Here is a 21,198-nt window from a genome sequence, read left to right as displayed (position 1 = left end):
TACCCGTAGAATAAAGGGAAATTCATGCAGTTATACTATTCCACAGTGTGCAGCAATAGATCTGTGCAGTGGTGGGATTCAAATAATTTAACAACCGGTTCCAGTGGTGGGATTCAAATAATTTGTCAACTGGTTGTTTTACAAGCACCATTTTAACAACCGGTTCAGCTGAAGTTTTGCAAACCTGCTGAATCCGACCACTGGATCTGTGCCTGGCAATATATACAGAGAATCATAACATATTGTGGTGTGCAGATAAGAGAGCCAATGTAGTGTGGTGGTTAAGAGCAGCAGATTCTGATCTGGAGAACTAGGTTTGATTCTCCACATCACCACATAAAGCCTGCTGAACTACCTTGGGCCAGTCACAATTCTCTCAGAACTCTTCGCAGTCCACACAGTTGCAGACAATGGTGACCCACCTCTCAGTGTCTTGTACCTTGAAAACCCTAGAGAGTCACCACAGATCAGCTGTTTGACAGCATTTTCCACCACCACATGCAGATAGAAACACCACTAACATGTGCTGTTTTGGAACTCCTTTACAGCTTCCATGAACACGGGCCTTTCGGCAGACTGTTAATACATTCTGCTAGTTTACACAGCATGCCCGCACAATACGTTTATCATATAATATGTATCTGTAAACCTTCTAGGCTCCTAATGCTTTGAAGAAATATATTGTATGAAAAACAAGTGATAGATATCCATTTTGAACTGATAGTAATATTTCCGTAAACTTATTAGCGATAAATAAGTAGATTTGTCAAATAATATCTGTATTTTCACTCTTTTCCTATTTTTGCATCTAATTATTTTCAAGACCCACTGTGATTATTTATTAGCTATATAGTTATGGTTTCACTTGTTATGTAAATATCAATCCATATTATTCCAGATGTTGTGTGGTAGATGAATAGATTGAGCAACATCAAATGAAACCACAGATCTAAAATGTGGTATGTTGACTGAGATTCCAACTGCTGCTGTTCACCAATCAGGCAGAGATGTGCAGAGAGATCTATTCTACCTGATTGTCCTGCTCTTGATGCAGTAACATAGATCAGATCACACTGACTCAGTCTGGATCCACAGCTCAGAGAAGGTACAGTTTTTGCTCTACATTTCAGTTCAGTAATAAACACCATGGCAATCATCTTCAGAATGAAATCAAAGTTATTTTCACATTACAACAATGACAGTGGGTGAGTGGCTCTTTGCTTTGTGACGGTTACTGTTTGGGAGGATATTTCTGGATACATTTAGTATTCCATTAATGATATGGGAAACATTGCAAAAGAGATGGAACTGAACGTCAGCAATCTTTCAGAAATAGTACAATTTGGGTCCCAAGGTAAGACTCATTACTTTATTATATTATATTATATTATATTATATTATATTATATTATATTATATTATATTATTATATTATATTATATTATATTATATTATATTATATTATATTATATTATATTATATTATATTATATTATATTATATTATATTATATTATATTATATTAAGTACACAGAGGTGTTTTCCGCACAGATCATGTATCCTGGGATAAGGTGAAACATCCCAGTTCGGCCTTGATTTCCGCGATGGCTTCGAGAGTCTAACTTCGGGCCGTCTCCATAGTAGATTTTCCTTATCCACTATGAAAACTTTCTTTAAAAAACTCCATAAATTGGCAGGTTCTTTGGGGAAAATGTGCCGCTCCTGCTCCCATGCTAACACCATGAGAGACGGACCTGTTTATTTTGCCCACCTCGCCGCCTGCAGCCAATCAGAACGTCGGATGGAATGGTTCACGCATACGAGGCAAAGTTGGCGAGGAAAATGAAAGTTAACCGGGGACCATGCATAATCATCTGGAGTTCTTCTTCCTGGCCTGAACACGCTGACAGGCTGCCGTGAGGAGGGAGAAACCGAGATCGAAACATCCCAGTATGTATGATCCTGATTTTCCTCTGGATATTTGGTCTGTTCGGAAAATGCTGAAGAAGAGATATATTTTAAAAAATGGAAAAATGCAAGTTGAATGCTGACATTACAGATGGAAAACTGCAAATGCCTTAGCAGACCAGGTGCTCAGGAGCAGCAGCAGCAGAAGGCCATTGCTTTCACATCCTGCATGTGAGCTCCCATAGGCACCTGGTGGGCCACTGCGAGTAGCAGAGTGCTGGACTAGATGGACTCTGGTCTGATCCAGCAGGCTGGTTCTTATGTTCTTATGTTCTTAGAACTGATGAAAATGTATGGAGTAGAAATGGAAATTGTAGCTAAAACAGTGAGGTCAACGCAATAGGATCCCAGTTCACCATGAGTGAGGCGCAAGGTCTTGATTTGGGAACGAATTCTCTCCAGGACAACAAGTTCAGCAGTAATAGTCATTTTCTCTCTGGTTGTGAAAGTAGCAGCCAATGCTGCATGATGGGAAATGTTCCCATTGGTTCCCCAGTGATTACAGTAAAAGCCACTGACCTGGATGGAGGAATCGACAACTAAGTGATATATTCATTAAGAAAGATAACAGAGGAAGCACCCCAAATAGTTCATTTGGATTCAGCCACAGGAGAAATAACTTCGAGGAAGCTTGAACTATGAGAAGTTTGCACAGTGTGAAATTCAGGTCCAAGCACAAGATGGCAGAGGTGTCAATTCTTACTGACTTGGCTGACCGCATTCCCAAATTAGAAATGCATTCTCATTTTGCATCACTGCCCGAACACTCTCCAGAGGGAACAACGGTAGCCCTTTTCAATGTGAAAAATCAAGATTCTGGTTCTGGTCGCCACATCTCAAAAAGGATATCAAAGAGATAGAAAAAGTGCAGAGAAGGGCAACGAGGATGATTGAAGGATTGGAGCACCTTCCCTATGAGGAGAGGCTGCAGCGTTTGGGACTCTTTAGTTTGGAGAGGAGACGTCTGAGGGGGGATATGATTGAAGTCTATAAAATTATGCATGGGGTAGAAAATGTTGACAGAGAGAAATTTTTCTCTCTTTCTCACAATACTAGAACCAGGGGGCATTCATTGAAAATGCTGGGGGGAAGAATTAGGACTAATAAAAGGAAACGCACTTCTTCATAGCGTGTCATTTAGTTGTTTAGAATATGCTGCCACAGGAGGTGGTGATGGCCACTAACCTGGATAGCTTTAAAAAGGGCTTGGACAGATTTTTGGAGGAGAAGTCGATCTATGGCTACCAATCTTGACCCTCCTTGATCTCAGATTGCAAATGCCTTAGCAGACCAGGTGCTCGGGAGCAGCAGCAGAAGAAGGCCATTGCTTTCACATCCTGCACGTGAGCTCCCAAAGGCACCTGGTGGGTCACTGCGAGTAGCAGAGTGCTGGACTAGATGGACTCTGGTCTGATCCAGCAGGCTAGTTCTTATGTTCTTAAGATTCAGGGAGCAATGAGGAAACTGCATGCTCTAGCCACCTTTTTTTTTAAATTAAGGAAATCTTACAATCAGTTTGATGCTGGACAGAGAGATTGACAGGAAGCCTGTGATTACCTGCAACATCTCTGTCACAGCCACAATGCTATGAACATCTCAGAATTTTGATATAAATACAAACCCTTGCCTCTTCCCCAGGTGGAGAAATTCTCAGTTTATGACTCTGGGAATAAGAATTTCAGCTGTATGTCTACCTTCCAAACAGCTTCAGTAGCCCAGATTAGTAAAAACTTGTCAGAACTTGGGTGCTAAACTGAGTCAACTATGGGAGACCACCAAGAAAGAGAGGTGTTGCTACGCAGAGGAAAGTGTACTGGCTAAACCTCTCCCACCAGAAATTCACACATGTTCTCACTTTCTTGGACCTTGTACAATGTCTACACATGTTTACGGGTGCCCACCATATGTTGGTTGTGTCTCGATAGCACATTCTTCTTCTAGAAGAAGAGAAATTGGGAGAACAAGATTTGATTCACCAGGAGCAGCAGTGGCGTAGGAGGTTAAGACATGGGGAAACAGAAACTGGCTGGAGGAACGGGGTTTGAACTTCTACTCGGCAGGGTCTGCCGCCTGAGCTGTGGAAAGCTTATCTGGGTAATTAGCAGATTAGCCTGTGCACTCCCACACACGCCAGCTGGAGTGACCTTGGGCCTAGTCACAGCTTCTCGGAGCTCTCTCATGCCCACACCACCTCACAGGGTGTTTGTTGAGGGAAGGGCAAGGAGATTGTCATAGCACATTCTGAGTCTCCTGCAGGAGAAAAAGGGGGAGAAATTTTAAAAAAGTCAAGCTCTTCTTCCCCACTCTTCCACATGAGCAGCAGACTCTAATCTGGAGAACCAAGTTTGTTTCCCCACTCCTACACATGAAGCCTGCTGGGTGATCTTGGACTAGTCACAGTTCTCTCTGGACTCTCCCTCCACCAGCTACCTCACAAGGTGTCTGTTGTGGGGAGGGGAAGTGAAGGCAACTGTAAGCAGCTCTGAGACTCCTTAAGATAGAGAAAAAGTGGTATAAAAACAAACTCATCTTCTGCTTTTCCTGCCTCATAATTTATGGGGATCAATGGAGCCCAAGCATTTTTTCACTTTTCGTGTCAATAAATTTCTCTCACCACTAAAAAGAGAAATTCCATCTTCTGAAGAAGAAACTCTTCCAGTACTCCCATCCACTCAGCAACCATGTGCAAGGAAATATCTCATACAATCTGGTGAAGATTTAAGTATAGAAGCAATCTTCTGTTCAGGTGAGGAGATGGTTGCAAAATTGTTAGTAAATGCAAGTGAGGCAATTGTTTTGAGAGAAAACAGCTCTTTGATACTTATTTAGTGGCATTTGGAGAACTCTTTTTATAGTTTATCATGAGACACATAAAATATGCATAGCTGAAATTAGCTTTCTATTTTCAGATTTATGTTATGTATGGTTTTAAGGCTATAGGTCAACTTTTTGAAGGTATTATTCTACTAGTAAGAAACACTTCTTCAAGTTTTGCCACCCAAAGTCCTTTTTAACTGGAGCTGGTGGGAACCACAAATATGATCTTTTGACTCCCAGCCATGAGTTCTTCTGATCTGTGGCCCCTTCCTGAGAGCCAGCGTGGTGTAGTGATTAAGAGCAGATGGATTCTCTAATCCTGGAGAACCCCGAGGTTTGAGTTCTCTCCATTCCTCCACCTGGAGTGGCAGAGGGCTTCATATCTGAGGTGAACCAGATGTGATTCTGCACTTCTACATTCCCTGCTGGTGACCTTGTCCTGGAGCTAGTCACAGTTCTTTTGAATTCTTCCTCTAGCCCCACCTATCTCTACAGATGTATATGTTGTGGGAGAGAGGCAAGGGAGCTTGTAAGCCACCTTGACCCGTCCTCCATCCTTGGGGAGAGAGAGAGAGAGGTGGGGTATAAATCCAAACTCTTCTTCTTCTATTAAAAGTTTCCATGAGGAAGCATAGTGAAGCAGGCTTCTGTTTACATATCCCTAGTGGGTTAAGGGATCATGTGGACAGATGGGTAATACAGTATTTCTCCTTGGTACAGCTCTGCTATCAGGTCAGTTGGGAAAGGGAAACAAGATTTGGTCCTTGCTAATGGCACGATGGCAAATGTTCTGATCAGGCTACATGCGAACAGTTTTCTCTGTTGTGCATACTCACAGTTAGACTGAGGCCATAGGCCCCTTCCACACATGCAGAATAATACACTTTCAATCCACTTTCACAATTGTTTGCAAGTGGATTTTGCTATTCCACACAGCTGCAAAGTGCATTGAAAGTGGATTTAAAATGCATTATTCAGTATGTGCGGAAGGGGCCCTAGTGAATAATTTGACAAATTGGTAGATGCTGCACATTTGAAGCATCTAAAATATACTGTCTTAATCTGAAGCTGGTTCGCTGGGATAAACTGAGGGGGGAAAACCTGCTCGAGAAATTATCTAACAGAACTCTGTCATGTCCTCCACCTGACACCATCACCCCTCCACAAGTGCTGAGTCTGAAGCAATTCTTCCAGCTAAATGAGGGTTTCCAAATTCCAAGCCTGAACTGTTTCCTGGAGACACTGCAAGACAGTTCTGTTTTGGTGACACTTTTTGCTGGCCAGGAGTACCCAAGTATCATTCCATTGTTCTTTTCACACTAGGTATGATTAACTGTCTGTGGCTATTTCATTTTTATGCTGCCTCCTCTCCAACTCCTTCGGAAGTGGGTGTGCAAGTCTAACATCTGTTGCGAGAAGAGGCTCTTGCGTGGAATCCAAGGCAAGTCATGTGACTTCTAGATTCCCAAGTGAAAACATGCACGTGCCCCTCACACTTATGGTTAGCAGCTCTTCATGACACCCCCCAGCACACACATAGCCGCTCCCCCCTCTTTGAAAAAATGTCTGGGCAGTTGACACAAGAGCTGAGAAACTGTCTCTTTTAAGAGGTGGCAGGCACGGTTTGATCTGTGACTTTCCCTCCCATCCTCTTTTGTGCCAAAGCTCCCAAGCAGTTGCAGGTTTCTCCTGCAGGAATTGCTCCAAAAGAAACCTTCTAGAGCTGTATACTTCAAACATACCTCAGGGTCTTTGTTCGTAGCCAGTAATTAGTTTGACTTCAGTGGCATTTGAGAGCATTCCCTAAATCATCGTGCCTGCTTATTTCTGTAAATATTGTCTTTATTGACAAAGGCCAGAAATGAAACGTACACACAATAAATGCAAAAATCAACACTCCTCCTGAGAGGAGTTCTTCTTAGCCAAGCCGCTGGCGCTGTTTCATCCAGTCGACGCTCTTGCAGTTTTCCAGTTGAGACTCTAAGTGCCGCTGTTGGCCAGAGCCGGCACAGGATGGAAGTAAAGTCACTTCCAGCCACTTTTCTGTTTGTGCAACGAATTGTGAATTAACGCTCTGCAAACCTGGGAGAAGACTGAGCCAAGGGGCAACACAGCCTCCTCCCCAAGGAAGAATCCTTCCCATTTGGGCAACTTCAGGGATTCAGGCCTCTTTCTGACAGCCATTTCTACAGCTTGGAATAAACTTGACAACGGCAGCCAGAAGAGAAGAGAAGAAAAGATGCAAACGAGGCAGCTGAGGAAATGGATGGGAATCCGTGGGAGTTGGAGCAGCGAGCGGCAAGTACAGCTTCTCTTGTTAGTGTCTTTGTGCTGCCGGGCATTGTCTGAAGAGGCTTATTATTCGATTCCCGAGGAAATGGAGAAGGGCTCCCTGGTGGGGAATCTGGCCAAGGATTTGGGTCTGAACAAGAAAGACCTGGTGAATAGAAAGCTCCGCATCCTCTCTCCGGCTAATGCCCAGTTCTTTACAGTGAATGGGGAACGTGGAGACTTCTATGTCAGGGACCGAATCGATCGGGAGGGAATTTGCGGGAAGCTCCCACGTTGCGTCCTCAACTTTGAAATTGTGGTTGAAAACCCTTTGAACGTCTTCCATGTCAGTGTCACCATAGAGGACATTAATGACAATGCGCCCTGGTTTTTAAAAGACGACATTAAGCTGGAAATAAGCGAATCCAGCTTGCCTGGATCCATCTTTGCTCTTGGAAATGCTGAGGATTCTGATGTGGGGATAAATGCTCTCCAGAATTACCAGCTGAGTCCTAACCAGTACTTTACCTTGGATGTTAAAGGAAGCCCAGATGGAAATAAATATGCACTATTAGTGCAGAGCAAACCACTGGATTGGGAAAGTGAACATAATCTCCACTTGATCCTTACGGGCCTAGATGGGGGAGAGCCACCCAAAAGTGGGACAGCCCATATATGGATCAATGTCACTGATGTTAATGATAATCCACCAATCTTCACTCAAGAAATCTATAAAGCCAGCATAAAGGAGAGCGCCCCAAAAGGTTTTTCAGTAATCCAGGTGAAAGCCTCTGACAGAGATGACGGTTCCAATGCCCAAATAAGTTACAGTTTCAGCAACATCCCAGCTAAAGCCAGACAGAAATTTAGCCTGGATCCAGAAAGCGGGGTAATTGCACTTAAGGAAACTTTGGACTTTGAAGAGTCGACAAGCTACATGATGTTAGTGGAAGCCAAGGATGGCGGTGGACTGCTGACCCATAGCAAGGTGGAGGTGGTGGTTCTCGACGAAAACGACAATCCACCAGAGGTTGAGCTCATGTCCATCTTTAACCCAATTTCTGAAGACTCTCTGCCAGGCACCGTGATTGCTTTGATCAAAGTGGAGGACAGAGACGAAGGAGATAATGGGAAGACTGACTGTTCCATTCAAGGAAATACTCCTTTCAAGGTGTTGTCATCAAATAACAATTACTACAAGCTCCTCACAGAGGGCGCCCTAGACAGGGAGAAGAGCCCACAATACAACCTCACAATCACGGCCACTGACAAAGGCACCCCTCCCCTTACCACATACAGAACTATCACACTGCAGATTTCAGACATCAACGACAACTCCCCTGTCTTTGAAGAGTCTTCCTATAATCTCTTTGTGCCAGAAAACAACCCTTCGGGGGCCTCCATTTACACAGTCAAAGCCTCAGACCCAGATCTGGACCTCAACTCAAAAATCACTTACTCCATCCTCACCAGCAATATTGAGGATCTGCCTCTCTCCTCTTACTTGTCCATTAACTCCGAGACTGGCACCCTCTACGCCCAACGTTCCTTCGACTACGAGCAATTCCGTGAGTTCCGGATTCAAGTAAAGGCCCAAGACGGAGGGTCCCCCTCTCTCAGCAGCAACGTCACAGTGTGGGTCTTTGTTCTGGATCAGAACGATAATAGCCCTCGGATCCTGTACCCACGGCCGAGAGACGACGACTCAGCTTTATTTGAAATGGTGCCCCGGTCTGCCGAGTCAGGCTATTTGGCAACCAAAGTGGTGGCTGTAGATGCAGACTCCGGACACAACGCTTGGATTTCCTATCACCAGGTTCAGGCTACTGATCCTGCTCTCTTCTCCATTGGGCTGCACACCGGTGAGGTCAGGATATCACGGGCCTTTGTGGAAACAGATTCTGTGAAGCAGAAGCTCACGATTTTAGTGAAGGATAGCGGAAGTCCTGCGCTTTCCGTCACTGTTACCTTGAACTTGGTGTTTGCTGAGAACTTTCAAGAGGCGCTTCCGGAAATGAGCAAACTGCCCACTGACTCGGCATCTCAGTACGATATGAACACCATTTTGGTGATCGCCATAGTTTTTGTCTCGTTCATATTTTTTTTCACGGCGCTGACGGTTTTGATTCTAAAGTGCCGAAGACAAAGAAGCCCAGCTGCGCTTGGGTCCTACAATCCAGAACTGTATGCTAGTTTGGGCCACAAATTTTCCTGCAATTACAGCCAAGGGACTTTGCCGCTGCCTTGTTCCTATGAAGTATGCCTGGCCTCAGGGCAGAAGGAATTTGCTCTTCCGAAACCAAACTCAGGGGCTATCACAGACAGTCTTATTACAACGGATGATTCTGGAATCGGGAATGAATCTGAGTCTCAGGGAGAAAACCTCAGCTCTAGTACCAGCATACAGGTGAGAAACATCCAGGGATATCTCTAGAAAGCCTGCATAACTTTCCCTGTGCATTTCAATCCAGAGAGTCCAGACTGCACAAATCACAGTCATGTTTATCTGTTCTATTATTCTTGCTTAGAATGAAGGACAAGGAAGTAGCAGTGCCGACACTGTATCTGCATGTTAACACTACTAATATACTGTGTCACTTTTTGAAGCTTGGTACTGATTTAAATGCAAGCCAGTGTTCTGGGCAGAGAAATATACTACCGATATGCATTGTCTGCATCTAAAAAGTATGCACATTTGAGTTCCAGAAAGTGGTGTGGTTGGTTCCAGAAAGGGGTAACTGGAAAGCTTGAACCTTGAGCCCAAGAAAGCATTTAACTATATTTGTTTCTGTTGTTCAGGATTCCTAGGGCATCCTTTCTGTTAGGAAGTGATCAACTGGTTGTGATAGATTGGTTGGGCTATGTCTGCCCTCTGCTGGTGAGATGTTATACTACAGGCCTATTTCGCACAAAATTCTATCTGAACAATAGATTTTGCAAACAATTTCACAATATTTCGCTGGTTAACAAAATCAGCACATGAGTTGGTTTGATATGTCAGTGTCTTGTATAGTGTAGTGCACATTCACATGGCGTGGTTAATACCCTTTGATTTCAGTGGGAGATTTTCATGGATCTTTATCAAAATCTGCAGGATGTGAAAATATTTAATTTCTTCTGGATCATAACCATATCCTTGTTGTTGTGTACTGTTACATTCTCTCTGTCTCTCTCTCTCATATCTCCATTATATATACACATGTATGTATATACATGTATGTATGTATACACATGTATACATACACACACACAACTATACAATTTGTTTAGTTAAATGTTTTGGTGTCCACCTTACTTGTCAATGCAGGTAGAACTGAAAACGATTAAAAGCCAGAGTGACTGGTCTAAGGGTGCTCAGTAAAGTGACATTTGTCACAGAAGTGTAAGAATGGGTTCTAAACAGTTCAAAGCATTTCTACCTTCAGCATAAATTGAATAAGATGCCAAGCCTTTGGGTTCAGCTAGATCAGTGATTCCCAAAGTGGGCGCCACCGCCCCCTGGTGGGTGCTGCCGTGATCCAGGGGGGCGGTGATGGCCACAGGTAGAAACATTAATACATATTGCTATTAAAATTTAAAAAAAATAAATTTCCAGGGGGCGCTAAGTAATATTTTTTCTGGAAAGGGGGCGGTAGGCCAAATAAGTTTGGGAACCACTGAGCTAGATTTATTAATGGCTGATCTGCAACATCAAACTTTTAGTGCTGGCTAGTTTGGCTGATATGCATTGTGGGTAATTTGGGGACAGTCCCACCTTGCATTGAGGTTGCCAACCTCCCGGCGGCAGCTGGAGATATCCTGTTTTTACAGTTTATCTCCCAGACAACAGGGATCAATTCCCCTGGAGAAAACGGCTGCATTGGAGAGTTGTCATTTCTAGGCACCGTGCCCCAAATCTCTAGGTATTTCCCCACCTAGAGCTGGCAACTCTGTCTTGGATCCAAGCATTACCTTATCTCCAGCTTTGGGGTGTTGTGTGGTTATCGGGCTGTACGACCGTGTTCTAGTAGCATTTTCTCCTGATGTTTCACCTGCATCTGTGGCTGGCTTACTAGTTCAGTGATGGTTAACCTTTCCGAGTGCTCTCAATTCTGCATCTGTACACCTTCAGAGGATCTTGAACCCCTTTATTTATCATCGCAGTGCCCATTTACCAGCAATTTTGAATCCTTGAATAATACTGGAGGTTTTAGTTTAGAAAACGGGTTGGGTCCAAGGCATGCAAGTTACTCAGGAGTAAGCTTGGTAGTGGTAGTCAGTGGCTTTGAGCTTTGAAGCAACCGTGCAACTCCTTCCTCCCACGGTAGTGAGTCAACAATGCACTAGGAGGGCTTTACTCAGAAGCAAGCCCCATTGCCAGCTAAACCGAAAGTTACTTCCCTAGCTCGCTTTTAGTTCCTTTTGGTGGCATGAAAATCAGTGGGGTTCTAGCAGTGCTTAACAGGGTTACCTACACTGCTTTCCCACAACTAGGTCTTAGGTTTAATGCTAATAATCGAGCCCAGCGGCCCAGGTCAGCCTAGATGTGTGTGTGGGGGAGACACTCTGTGAGTGCCCATAGAGAGGGCTCTGAGTGCCACCTCTGGCACCCGTGCCATAGGTTCGCCACCACTGAGATAGAACATGGCCATACAGCCCGGAAACCACACAAAACCCTAGTTATTCCGGCCTAGAAAGCCTTCAACAATACATCTCCAGCTTTGTTTTTTCTACTCTGGGCATAAAAATTGCACTGAGAAGTGATAACCCACCCACCCCCTCCGCCAAGCAGCTATTGGCTTGGTTGATGGTGTTCAATGGCCAAAGGTGTTCTCTGGCAAGCCTTTTTCCCCTACTGACGGGATGCACGCAGCCTCATACAATTTTTGGGATCTAGGTTTGTTTTGAACTACAAACTTTCCCCTCAGTTCCATGACGTTCTACAGGTAGTGAGGGTATAGGCTTTGGGTTTGCTGGTGAGGTATGTATTTGTGGTGTACAAGGAGTTTCGTGAAATCACTGAGACCAGATTAATATAAGGACAACTCAGAAGATGTATTTATTTACAGGTTGGTTTTAAAGGAACAAACCAGCAACACCGGTATCCATGTAGGCAAAGTAGAAATCTGGTGGAGGAACAAAAATGTAAATGGGTTATGACTTCAGAGAATAGTTACACTTTTCTACAAAGTTTTCGGGAACAAACGGACTTTTATTAACTAGCCGCCAGGTTGGGTCCTCTCACATATATGGGATTCCACCCATACCATCCATCCCTTTCCCCAGAGTCAAACTAAATTATTTATCTATTTTCATGTATGTATTTTTAGTCCACCTTATACCCAAAGGTCTCAGGGCGGATTCCAACATAGGACAAAACTCATAAAATATCGATAAATCTAAAAACAATTACAATCGGTAATGCTGAAACTTATTTAACATCCGTAAAACCTATTAAAACCTATCAAAATTCATAAAACTTATCAAGATTCATTAAAAATATATTTTTAAATGTCATAAAACCTATTTAAAAATTCATATTACCAGAAGGAAACTGTCTCTTGAGCTAAAGGTCAGAGAAAATAGGTGCATCTTTACTAATTTTCTAAATGCGTATAAAGAAGAAGTTTGATGCCCCTCTGGGGTAGATCGTTCCACAGTCTTGGGGCCACTAGTGAAAAAGCTCTATCTCGAGTCTCCACCTTTTCTTACCACTGAAGGGGGTGGAACCACCAGAAGGGCTTCATCTGCTGATCTTCGGACAGGTCGAGCAGGTCGAGATGGGAGAAGATGTTCCTTTAGATCCGTGGTGGTGAACCTTTGGCATTCCAGATGTTATGGATGACAATTCCCATCAGCCCCTGCCAGCATGACCAATTGGCAATTGACTACAATTCCCATCAGCCCCTGCCAGCATGGCCAACAACTACCACCAATTGGCCATGCTGGCAGGGGCTGATGGGAATTGTAGTCCATAACATCTGGAGTGCCAAAGGTTCGCCACCACTGCTTTAGATACAGCTCAAGCTGTTTAGGGATTTATAAATCAAAGATTACACCTAGGCTCATTCCGCACATGCAGAATAATGCACTTTCAAACTGCTTTCAGTGCTCTTTGAAGCTGTGCGGAATAGCAAAATCCACTTGCAAACAGTTGTGAAAGTGGTTTGAAAACGCATTATTTTGCGTGTGCGGAAGGGGCCCTTGAATTGGGCTTGGAAATGAATTGGCCAGCCAATACAGTTCTTTTAAGCGTGGGTGTGATGTGCATCTGACCAGTCGCACCCATTGGCAGTCTTGTTGCCCCTACCTGCAGCTTCCAAACTGTCTTCAAGGGCAGCCCCACGTAAAGTGCGTGATAATAGTCCAATCTAGAGGTTACCAGAGCATGGAATATTGTAGCCAGATCATCTTTGTCCAGAAAAGCCTGTAGTTGGCAACCCAGCCAGAACTGGGAATAGGTACGCCTTGCCACTGTCTTCACCTGAGCTTTATCTTTATTTCTTTATTAACCTTTAATAGGCATAAAGTTCACCTGAGCTTCAAATGTCATAACAGTGTAGGAGCACCCCCAAATTTCATACCTTCCACGGTAATACTGCCCCATCAAGGACAGAATGTCTCCCCACTTCATAGACATGAGACCCACTGATACACAACACGTCTGTCTTGTCAAGATTCAGCCTCAATTTATTGGCCCTCATCCAGCCCATTACTGCCTCTGAGCACCCATCAAGAACGTCAGCCGCTGCTCCTGATTCAGACGGCACGGAGAGATAGAGCCGGTGGTGGGATTCAGCAGGTTCGCACCGCTTTGGCAGAACCGGTTGTTAAAATGGTGCTTGTAAACAACCAGTTGTTAAATTATTTGAATTCCCCCCACATGGAACTGAGCGTCATCAGCATATGGATGGCATCTTACTTCAGTTCTCCTGATAACCTCCCCCAGCAGCCTAATATAAATGTTAAAAAGTGTGGGAGACAGATTGATCTTTGAGGGACCCAACAAGAAAGTACTCATGATGTTGAGCAAGAGTCTCCCATGACTACTCTCCGGTGCCGGCACTGGAGGTAGGATTGGGGCCATTGCAAAGCAGTACCCTCAGCTCCCAAGCTCCATTGCCTTTCCAGGAGGATACTGTGGTCAATAGTACCAATAGCTGCTGAGAGATCAAGGAGGGTCGCATTATCACTATCCCTTTCCCGGAAGAGGGTGACCAAGGTAGTTTCAGTTCCATGACCAGGCCTGAATCCAGATTGAAATGGGTCATGCTGGCAGGGGCTGATGGGAATTGTAGTCCATAACATCTGGAGTGCCAAAGGTTCACCACCACGGGTCTAGATAATCAGCTTCTTTTGAGCATGGTTGCAATTGAGCAGCCGCAGCCCTCTAATATCTTGCCTTTAAAAAGTATATTGGCCACCGGGCAACAGTTGTTTAGATCTTCAGGGTCTGAAGAAGTTCTCTTAAGAAGAGGGCGCACCACCTCCTTGAGAGCCAGCGGAACCACCACCTCTTTCAAGGAAGTATTCACTACCCCCTGTATCCAGTCAGTCATACCCGGGCAGTTAGCTTTTATAAGCCAAGAGGGGCAAGGATCTAAAAGGCACGTTGTTTGCCAGACCCCAGCAAGCAACTTGTCCACATCATCAAGGCTCATTAATCGAAACTGATCCAAAATAACTGGACCCAACGATTCTCTGGATGTCTCCTCTGGGCCATTCTCAATCGTGGCATCCAATTCCCTGCGGATCTAAGTGACTTTGTCCTCAGAGTGTCTTGCAAAGTTGTTAAATGTTACCTGGCCACAACACCAGCTCATTACCAGAGACAGGTTAACAATTGAGCACTCTTTTCTCTCCCATAGAACTCAACCACTCTGCCACGCTACCCTTTGCTCTGTCTGCTGTTTTTCCTGAGCCTGGCCTGAGCTCTCCCTGCTCTCTCCCTGAGGCAGAGTTCAGCCCCTCCTTCTCCTGTGTTCCCTCCAACATCTCCTCCTCCTCTCAAAGAAGAAGAAGAAGAAGAGTTTGGATTTATATCCCCCCTTTCTCTCCTGTAGGAGACTCAAAGGGGCTGACAATCTCCTTGCCCTTCCCCCCCTCACAACAAACACCCTGTGAGGTGGGTGGGGCTGAGAGAGCTCCGAGAAGCTGTGACTAGCCCAAGGTCACCCAGCTGGTGTGTGTGGGAGTGTACAGGCTAATCTGAATCCCCCAGATAAGCCTCCACAGCTCAGGCGGCAGAGCTGGGAATCAAACCCGGTTCCTCCAGATTAGATACACGAGCTCTTAACCTCCTACGCCACTGCTGCTCAAAGGTGAATGGATTCTGGAGCAGCACTCCTATGGGCTGGTCTGAGTGGCTGATTTTCCCTTCAGGGGCAGGACAGCCTCCTGTCCATCACAGCCCCTTTCCCAATCCACCCAGCCACACAACTCAGTGTAGGGCGATACAGGGAATGGTATCCTCAGATGGTTCAGGGTACTCAGCCTATCCATGCTCTGGTAACCCACACTATTTCAGCCAGCGTATGCTCTGTCTAGTCCCCAAACCAGTCCTAATTAACCCACACTGTATAAACAATATGGAGCAGGCAAAACGGCCACTTCTGTGCCAATCTGAGAGAGAGCCAAAAAAAAATTCCTCCTCAGCCTGCCAAAGTGACCAGTTCATCTCATATCATTCAACTGGGGGAGGGGAGGTGGGGGTCAGAAGCATGTGATGGATGCCTATGAGAGGGAGGTGAGGGGATCTTCTAAGGACCCCAAATACTGGTTTATCTCACCAGTCTCTATCAAAGAACCTGTGTGTTTCACCATTGCTGTGTGTTTCACCTGCTTTTGGTTAGAACTGGGTCCCACCAATAAACGCTTGTGCCTCATTTCAAACAGGGGTGGGTTCAATGTCTTCCAACCAGGAACAAGTTAATAAAAGTTCACACGTGATCTTCCAGTCTGAGACCACGTGGTGTTCGGTCTGAATATCCTGAAGTTCCCTTTTGCTTCTCGAGTCCCAGATTGGAGCTCCTTTGTTTGTTTCTACAGGGAATATTTCCAAGTCTGAATAACTGTGGCCACCTTCACGAAAATATCTTGCAACGGTCGGTTCAAGATTATTTCACTGCGATTTCTAACGTGTGATTTCTGAAATGGGCACAAATTATCTGCTAGAGTTTTCCCAACATCCTGGATCTGTCATCCAAGACATTGACGTGTACCATTTATTATTACATTACTGGCCACGCAGGTGATATTTTGCTTGATGAAAAAGGCCTTGTGTTTGAAGAGGAGATCTTTTGTCAGATAAGTACAGGCTACATCCAAGCAGATCCCCAATGACAGGTTCTGGGACTGAGGACGGGTAATTTTTAATGTAGTTGTCACAAGCTGGCTGAATAGGTTTGGGAGCTACTGGTGGAAGGATGCTTCCTGACAGATTTTGCATGGAGTTCTCAACTGACCTGGAAGGACTCTGCTGAATTATGAAATGGTAGGACGAGGCTGCCCAACGTGGCCCCGGTGGTTACCTAAGACAACTGTTGACAACTTTCCTGGTGCCAGCCAAGTGTTTTTGGGAAGTGGGCCCAGCCATGAGGGCTTTCTGATTGGCACTTGAAGACTCAATTGCTTGTGCACATTTTTTTTTCCAATTGCTTTGGCATCAGCTCCCACCACACACAAGGTTCTTTGCTGTGTGGCTGGAGGTAAACTATAGCCGCCACTTTGTGACTGGCTCCACATCCTGCAGTGGCTATTTTGTGCGAGTCGTTCAGAGGATGTTCCCAGTGGTGGGATCCAAAAATTTTAGTAACAGGTTCCCTTGCCAGCCCCCTCTCAGCAAAGGGGTGGTGATGGCCACTAACCTGGTTAGCTTTAAAAAGGGTTTGGACAGATTTATGGAGGAGAAGTTGATCTATGGCTATCAATCTTGATCCACCTTGATCTCAGATTGCAAATGCCTTAGCAGACCAGGTGCTCAGAAGCAGCAGCAGCAGAAGGCCATTGCTTTCACCTCCTGCATGTGAGCTCCCAAAGGCACCTGGTGGGCCACTGCGAGTAGCAGAGTGCTGGACTAGATGGACTCTGGTCTGATCCAGCAGGCTAGTTTTTATGTTCTTATGTTCTTAAGGGGGCAGAGGCGTACCTAGGCAAACCTGAGCCCTGGGCAAAACCTGAGTTGGATGCCCCCCCCATGGGCAGCCACCCCACCACTCCACCCCCCCCCCAATTTTTTTTTTTGCACCAGGTCATTTCTAAATCATCATCACATTATAGAAAATGCCCCAACTCACAAATCTGAACACAGCAATGGTGAAACACACAGGTTCTTTGATAGAGACTGGTGAAATAACAGGTACAAAAGGCTGAGAATCCATGAATTGCAGTACCTGAAAGGGATTAACCCAGTTCAGGGAGTTACATTATTAGTCGCAATTGCTATATGGAACCTTCACGTTCAAAGGCAGGATGCCTCTCGGGGAGGTGAGGGCGGGGAGATGGAAAAGCGGACCCAATTAGTAACCCCCTCTCAGCACACACAAATAATTAGTAACCCACTCTCGGGAACTGGTGAGAACCTGCTGGATCCCACCTCTGGATGTTCCCACTATGCTGTGTCAGAATTCAAAGGTGCTTGCACACTCAAAAGGTTTGGGGACCCCGAGATAGAAGATGTTGTATGAAAGTCTACCCCCCAAAAGGATATTGTGTTGTATCCTTCTTCATCTTGTGAATCTCTTACCCTGAGAATTCTTGCTCCCAAAGTCGAAGATAGCAATGAGTAACACCACATCCCATCTGTGTGAGCAGTGGCGTTCCTGCCTAGGGACAGGGGGTACCCTTTGTCCCCGGGCGCCCCCCATTTGGTCACGTGGGGGGGCGCCAACATTTCAGGGTCGTTTGTGTGTTTTTAAATTTTTTAAGTGTTTTTTTCATCAGTTGCACCGGCCTCGTAGGGGCGCCTTTTTAAGGCTATTGGGCAATTCAAAATTTCAGGATGTACCACTATCTTCCAGAGATTGTCTCTGATGATACCACTCCAAATTTCAGGATAAAAGCTTGGTTTAGGGGAAGCAAAGTTATGGACCCCCAAATGGGGTGCCCCCATCCCCATTGTTTTCAATGGAAGCTAACAGGAGATGGGGGCTACCCATTTGAGGGACCATAACTTTGGTTCCCCTGAACATAACTTCACCAAACTTGGGTGGCATCATAAGAATAGTTAACAGGTGATACCCTGAAAATTTGGTGTCACTAGCTTTAAAAATACACCCCTTCCAGGCACCCCAAGGAATTTGCCCAAGATTCTTTGTTTTGCAGTGACTTTGCTCCATTGTAGCCAATGGGGAATTTCTGAGTGTGTAGGCAGGCTGCACATTTTTGAAGATAGAGGCACCAGACTTTCAGGGTGGCTCTAGGAGGGCCTCCTGGTAATAGCATCCAGGTTTGGAGACCTTCTGAGGGTTCAATTTTATGGGCCCCCAAAAGGCTTATTTTGTTTCCCCGCTCCTGCACATGAAAGCCTGTGGGCTGAGTTCTCTCAGAACTCTCTCAACTCCCCCCCTTCACCCAGAAGCAAAGCTCACCAAGATTGGATGCTATTACTCAAGGCCTATTGGAGCCACCTTGAAAGTCTGGTGCCCCTATCTTCAAAAATGTGCAGCCTGCCTCAGAAATTCCACAATGGAGCAAAGTCACTGCAAAACAAAGAATCTTGGGCAAATTTCTTGGGGTGCCTGGAAGGGATGTATTTTTAAAGCTAGTGACACCAAAATTTCAGGGTATCATGTGTTAACTATTCTTATGATGCCACCCAAGTTTGGTGAAGTTATGTTCAAAGGAACCCAAGTTATGGTCCCTCAAATGGGTAGCCCCCATCTCAGGTTAGCTCCCATTGAAAACAGTGGGGATGGGGGCATTCCATTTGGGCGTCCATAACTTTGCTGCCCCTGAACCAAACATCGCCAAACTTGGGTGGTATCATCAGGGCAGTCTCTGGATGATGCCCTGAAATCATGGTGCCGCTAGCTTTAAAAATGTGCTCCCTGCAGGCTGAAAAAAACACCAAAAATACCCCCCAAAACCCAAATACTTTGCATTCGCATTTGTTAATTTTTGGGCAGGACATAATCGGACAATTTTTGTCTGAATGTGCCCAAATTTGCCCAGATTCCAGCCGAATCTGCTATTTGTTTCAGCTGAATCTCCAACCCTCAAAAGTGATGCTGTTTCAGGGTGGGAGAGAATCCACCCCCAAACAGCGTCACTTTCAATTTTGTTTTAACCGGGGACCCCAGATTTTATTTAAATAATCTATTGTAGATCTCATTGTAGATAATCTATAATGCGCAGCATTTCACTTCTTGGATTCTATATCACATTATTTTATTTACCTCATCCTTCACTGAACTTTCCTGGTCCCACAGCACAATTCTTTTCTGAGGGTGACTGCTGGAACATTGCCTTACCTTCTTCTGATGATTCTCAAATTCTTGCAAAAAGTGCTAGGCTAGATACATTCCGATCTGATCCTACAAAGCCATTATTTTGCTCTTGAGCAAAAGTGTATGTTCATAACACAACTGGTAGGAAATCCCAAGTATGTGCCTTTGTTTTGTAAATTTAAAGCATAATGCTGTTTGGGGGGAGGGGGTTTAAAAAACCATGAATGAAGCCTAGAAGTAGAAAATGATGCTGAAAATTAGATGGCCAAAATTGTAATGCCCTGTGTAGATCTATGGCAAGAGCAACTTATGAGGTAGAAAAGGGTTTGAAAATAACATGGCCAATATTGTAGTGTCACTGTACAGATCTTTGGTGCCACCTCATTTGGAATACTATGTGTAGTTTTGGTTGCCATGTCGAAAAGGATACTGCAGGGCTACTCTTTTTCAGGGCAGAAGAGAAAGAACAAGACAGTTGAGGAGTTGGAGCACCTTTTCTATGAGGAAAGACTAAGGAGGCAACTGGTTAGCTGCTGTGTGAAACAGGATGATGGACTAGATGGACCATGAGCCTGTGAATCTTCTTTTTCTGAAATGTTACTATAGTAGCTAGATCCCTTCTGGCCACCAATGGGGGATCTCAGTTGTGTTAGGGCACAGAAGCTGTAAAGAAGGACCCCTTCCGCACACTCAAAATAATGCGTTTTCAAACCACTTTCACAACTGTTTGCAAGTGGATTTTGCTATTCCGCACAGCTTCAAAGAGCGCTGAAAGCAGTTTGAAAGTGAATTATTCTGCATGTGTGGAATGAGCCAAGGATAAGAATCATTTGATGTCACTAACTGTGTTACTTCTTGCTGCATTTCTTCAGTCAATCTACAAGCTAGAAAAATCTTGCCACTTCAGAATTCTGCCCACCTCTAATAGAAAAAAAACACACCATTTTTCTTCAGGGATAAGGATAGTTGGGTCAAGTAATTAACATGTGCATGGCTGGGATGGAAAACTATAGCTGTCATAGGACTATCCACAAGCAAGTGCTGCAAATTCACGTGGATCAGCAATGGTTAATGTTGATCAGACAGCCCAAATCAAACAGCAAATGGTGTTGTAGTTAGGAGCAGGTTTGATTCCCGACTCCTCCACATGAGCAATGAGTTTGATTCCCCACTCCTCCCCATGAACAATGGCCTCTTATCTGGTGCACCAGGTTTGTTTCCCCGCTCCTACACATGAAGCCTATTGGGTGACCTTGGACTAGTCACAGTTTGTTCAGAACTCTCTCAGCCCCACCTATCTCACAAGGGTCTGTTGTGGGGAGGGGAAGGGAAAGGTTTTTGTAAGCCGCCTTGAGTGTCCTGGGCGTCCTGAGTGGGTATAAATCCAAACTCTTCTTCCTCTTCTTCTAGCAAATGTTTTTTTAAAATCAAATCACAATTGTTTCTTTATGGCTGTTTCCACAACAGTTATCCGCCCCAGGTTCAATGCTATTATGAAGCAGGTTTTTCTCTGTTTCCCAACAGCATCATGGTACATTTGTGCGCCTCAAGGTTTTCCCTGGTGTTTCCATTCTTTCCAAAACCTGCTTTGCTCCACAGTTTGGGGGGAAATCACGGTGAAATCTGAGTAGATGCTGTGTGTGTGGAAAAATTTGGATTCCCCGGTTCCTCCCATAAGGCAGCCGATTCCCCTGACCCTAACCTTGCAACAGCCATTTT

At 44.9% G+C, this 21,198-nt stretch overlaps 1 protein-coding gene across 19 annotated transcripts in view; it reads left to right on the top strand.

Annotated features, from left to right (window-relative positions):
- Nucleotides 1-21,198, top strand: part of LOC125443375 (protocadherin gamma-C5-like) — a 373,248-nt gene that overhangs the window by 284,897 nt on the left and 67,153 nt on the right. Inside the window, exon 2 of one of the 19 annotated variants that reach the window (XM_048515426.1) lies at nt 8,694-9,461. The exons of 17 other annotated variants lie outside the window; for them this stretch is intronic. In XM_048515426.1, coding sequence (XP_048371383.1) covers nt 8,694-9,461 — 768 coding nt within the window. Of the gene's footprint in view, nt 1-6,811; nt 9,462-21,198 lie in introns of those variants that run through there. One more of the 19 variants, XM_048515411.1, reaches the window with a different exon arrangement.

This window comes from Sphaerodactylus townsendi, linkage group LG14 (genome assembly GCF_021028975.2).
Source record: "Sphaerodactylus townsendi isolate TG3544 linkage group LG14, MPM_Stown_v2.3, whole genome shotgun sequence".
Classification (NCBI taxonomy): Eukaryota; Metazoa; Chordata; class Lepidosauria; order Squamata; family Sphaerodactylidae; genus Sphaerodactylus; species Sphaerodactylus townsendi.
This window is presented reverse-complemented; position numbering and strand designations above follow the sequence as displayed.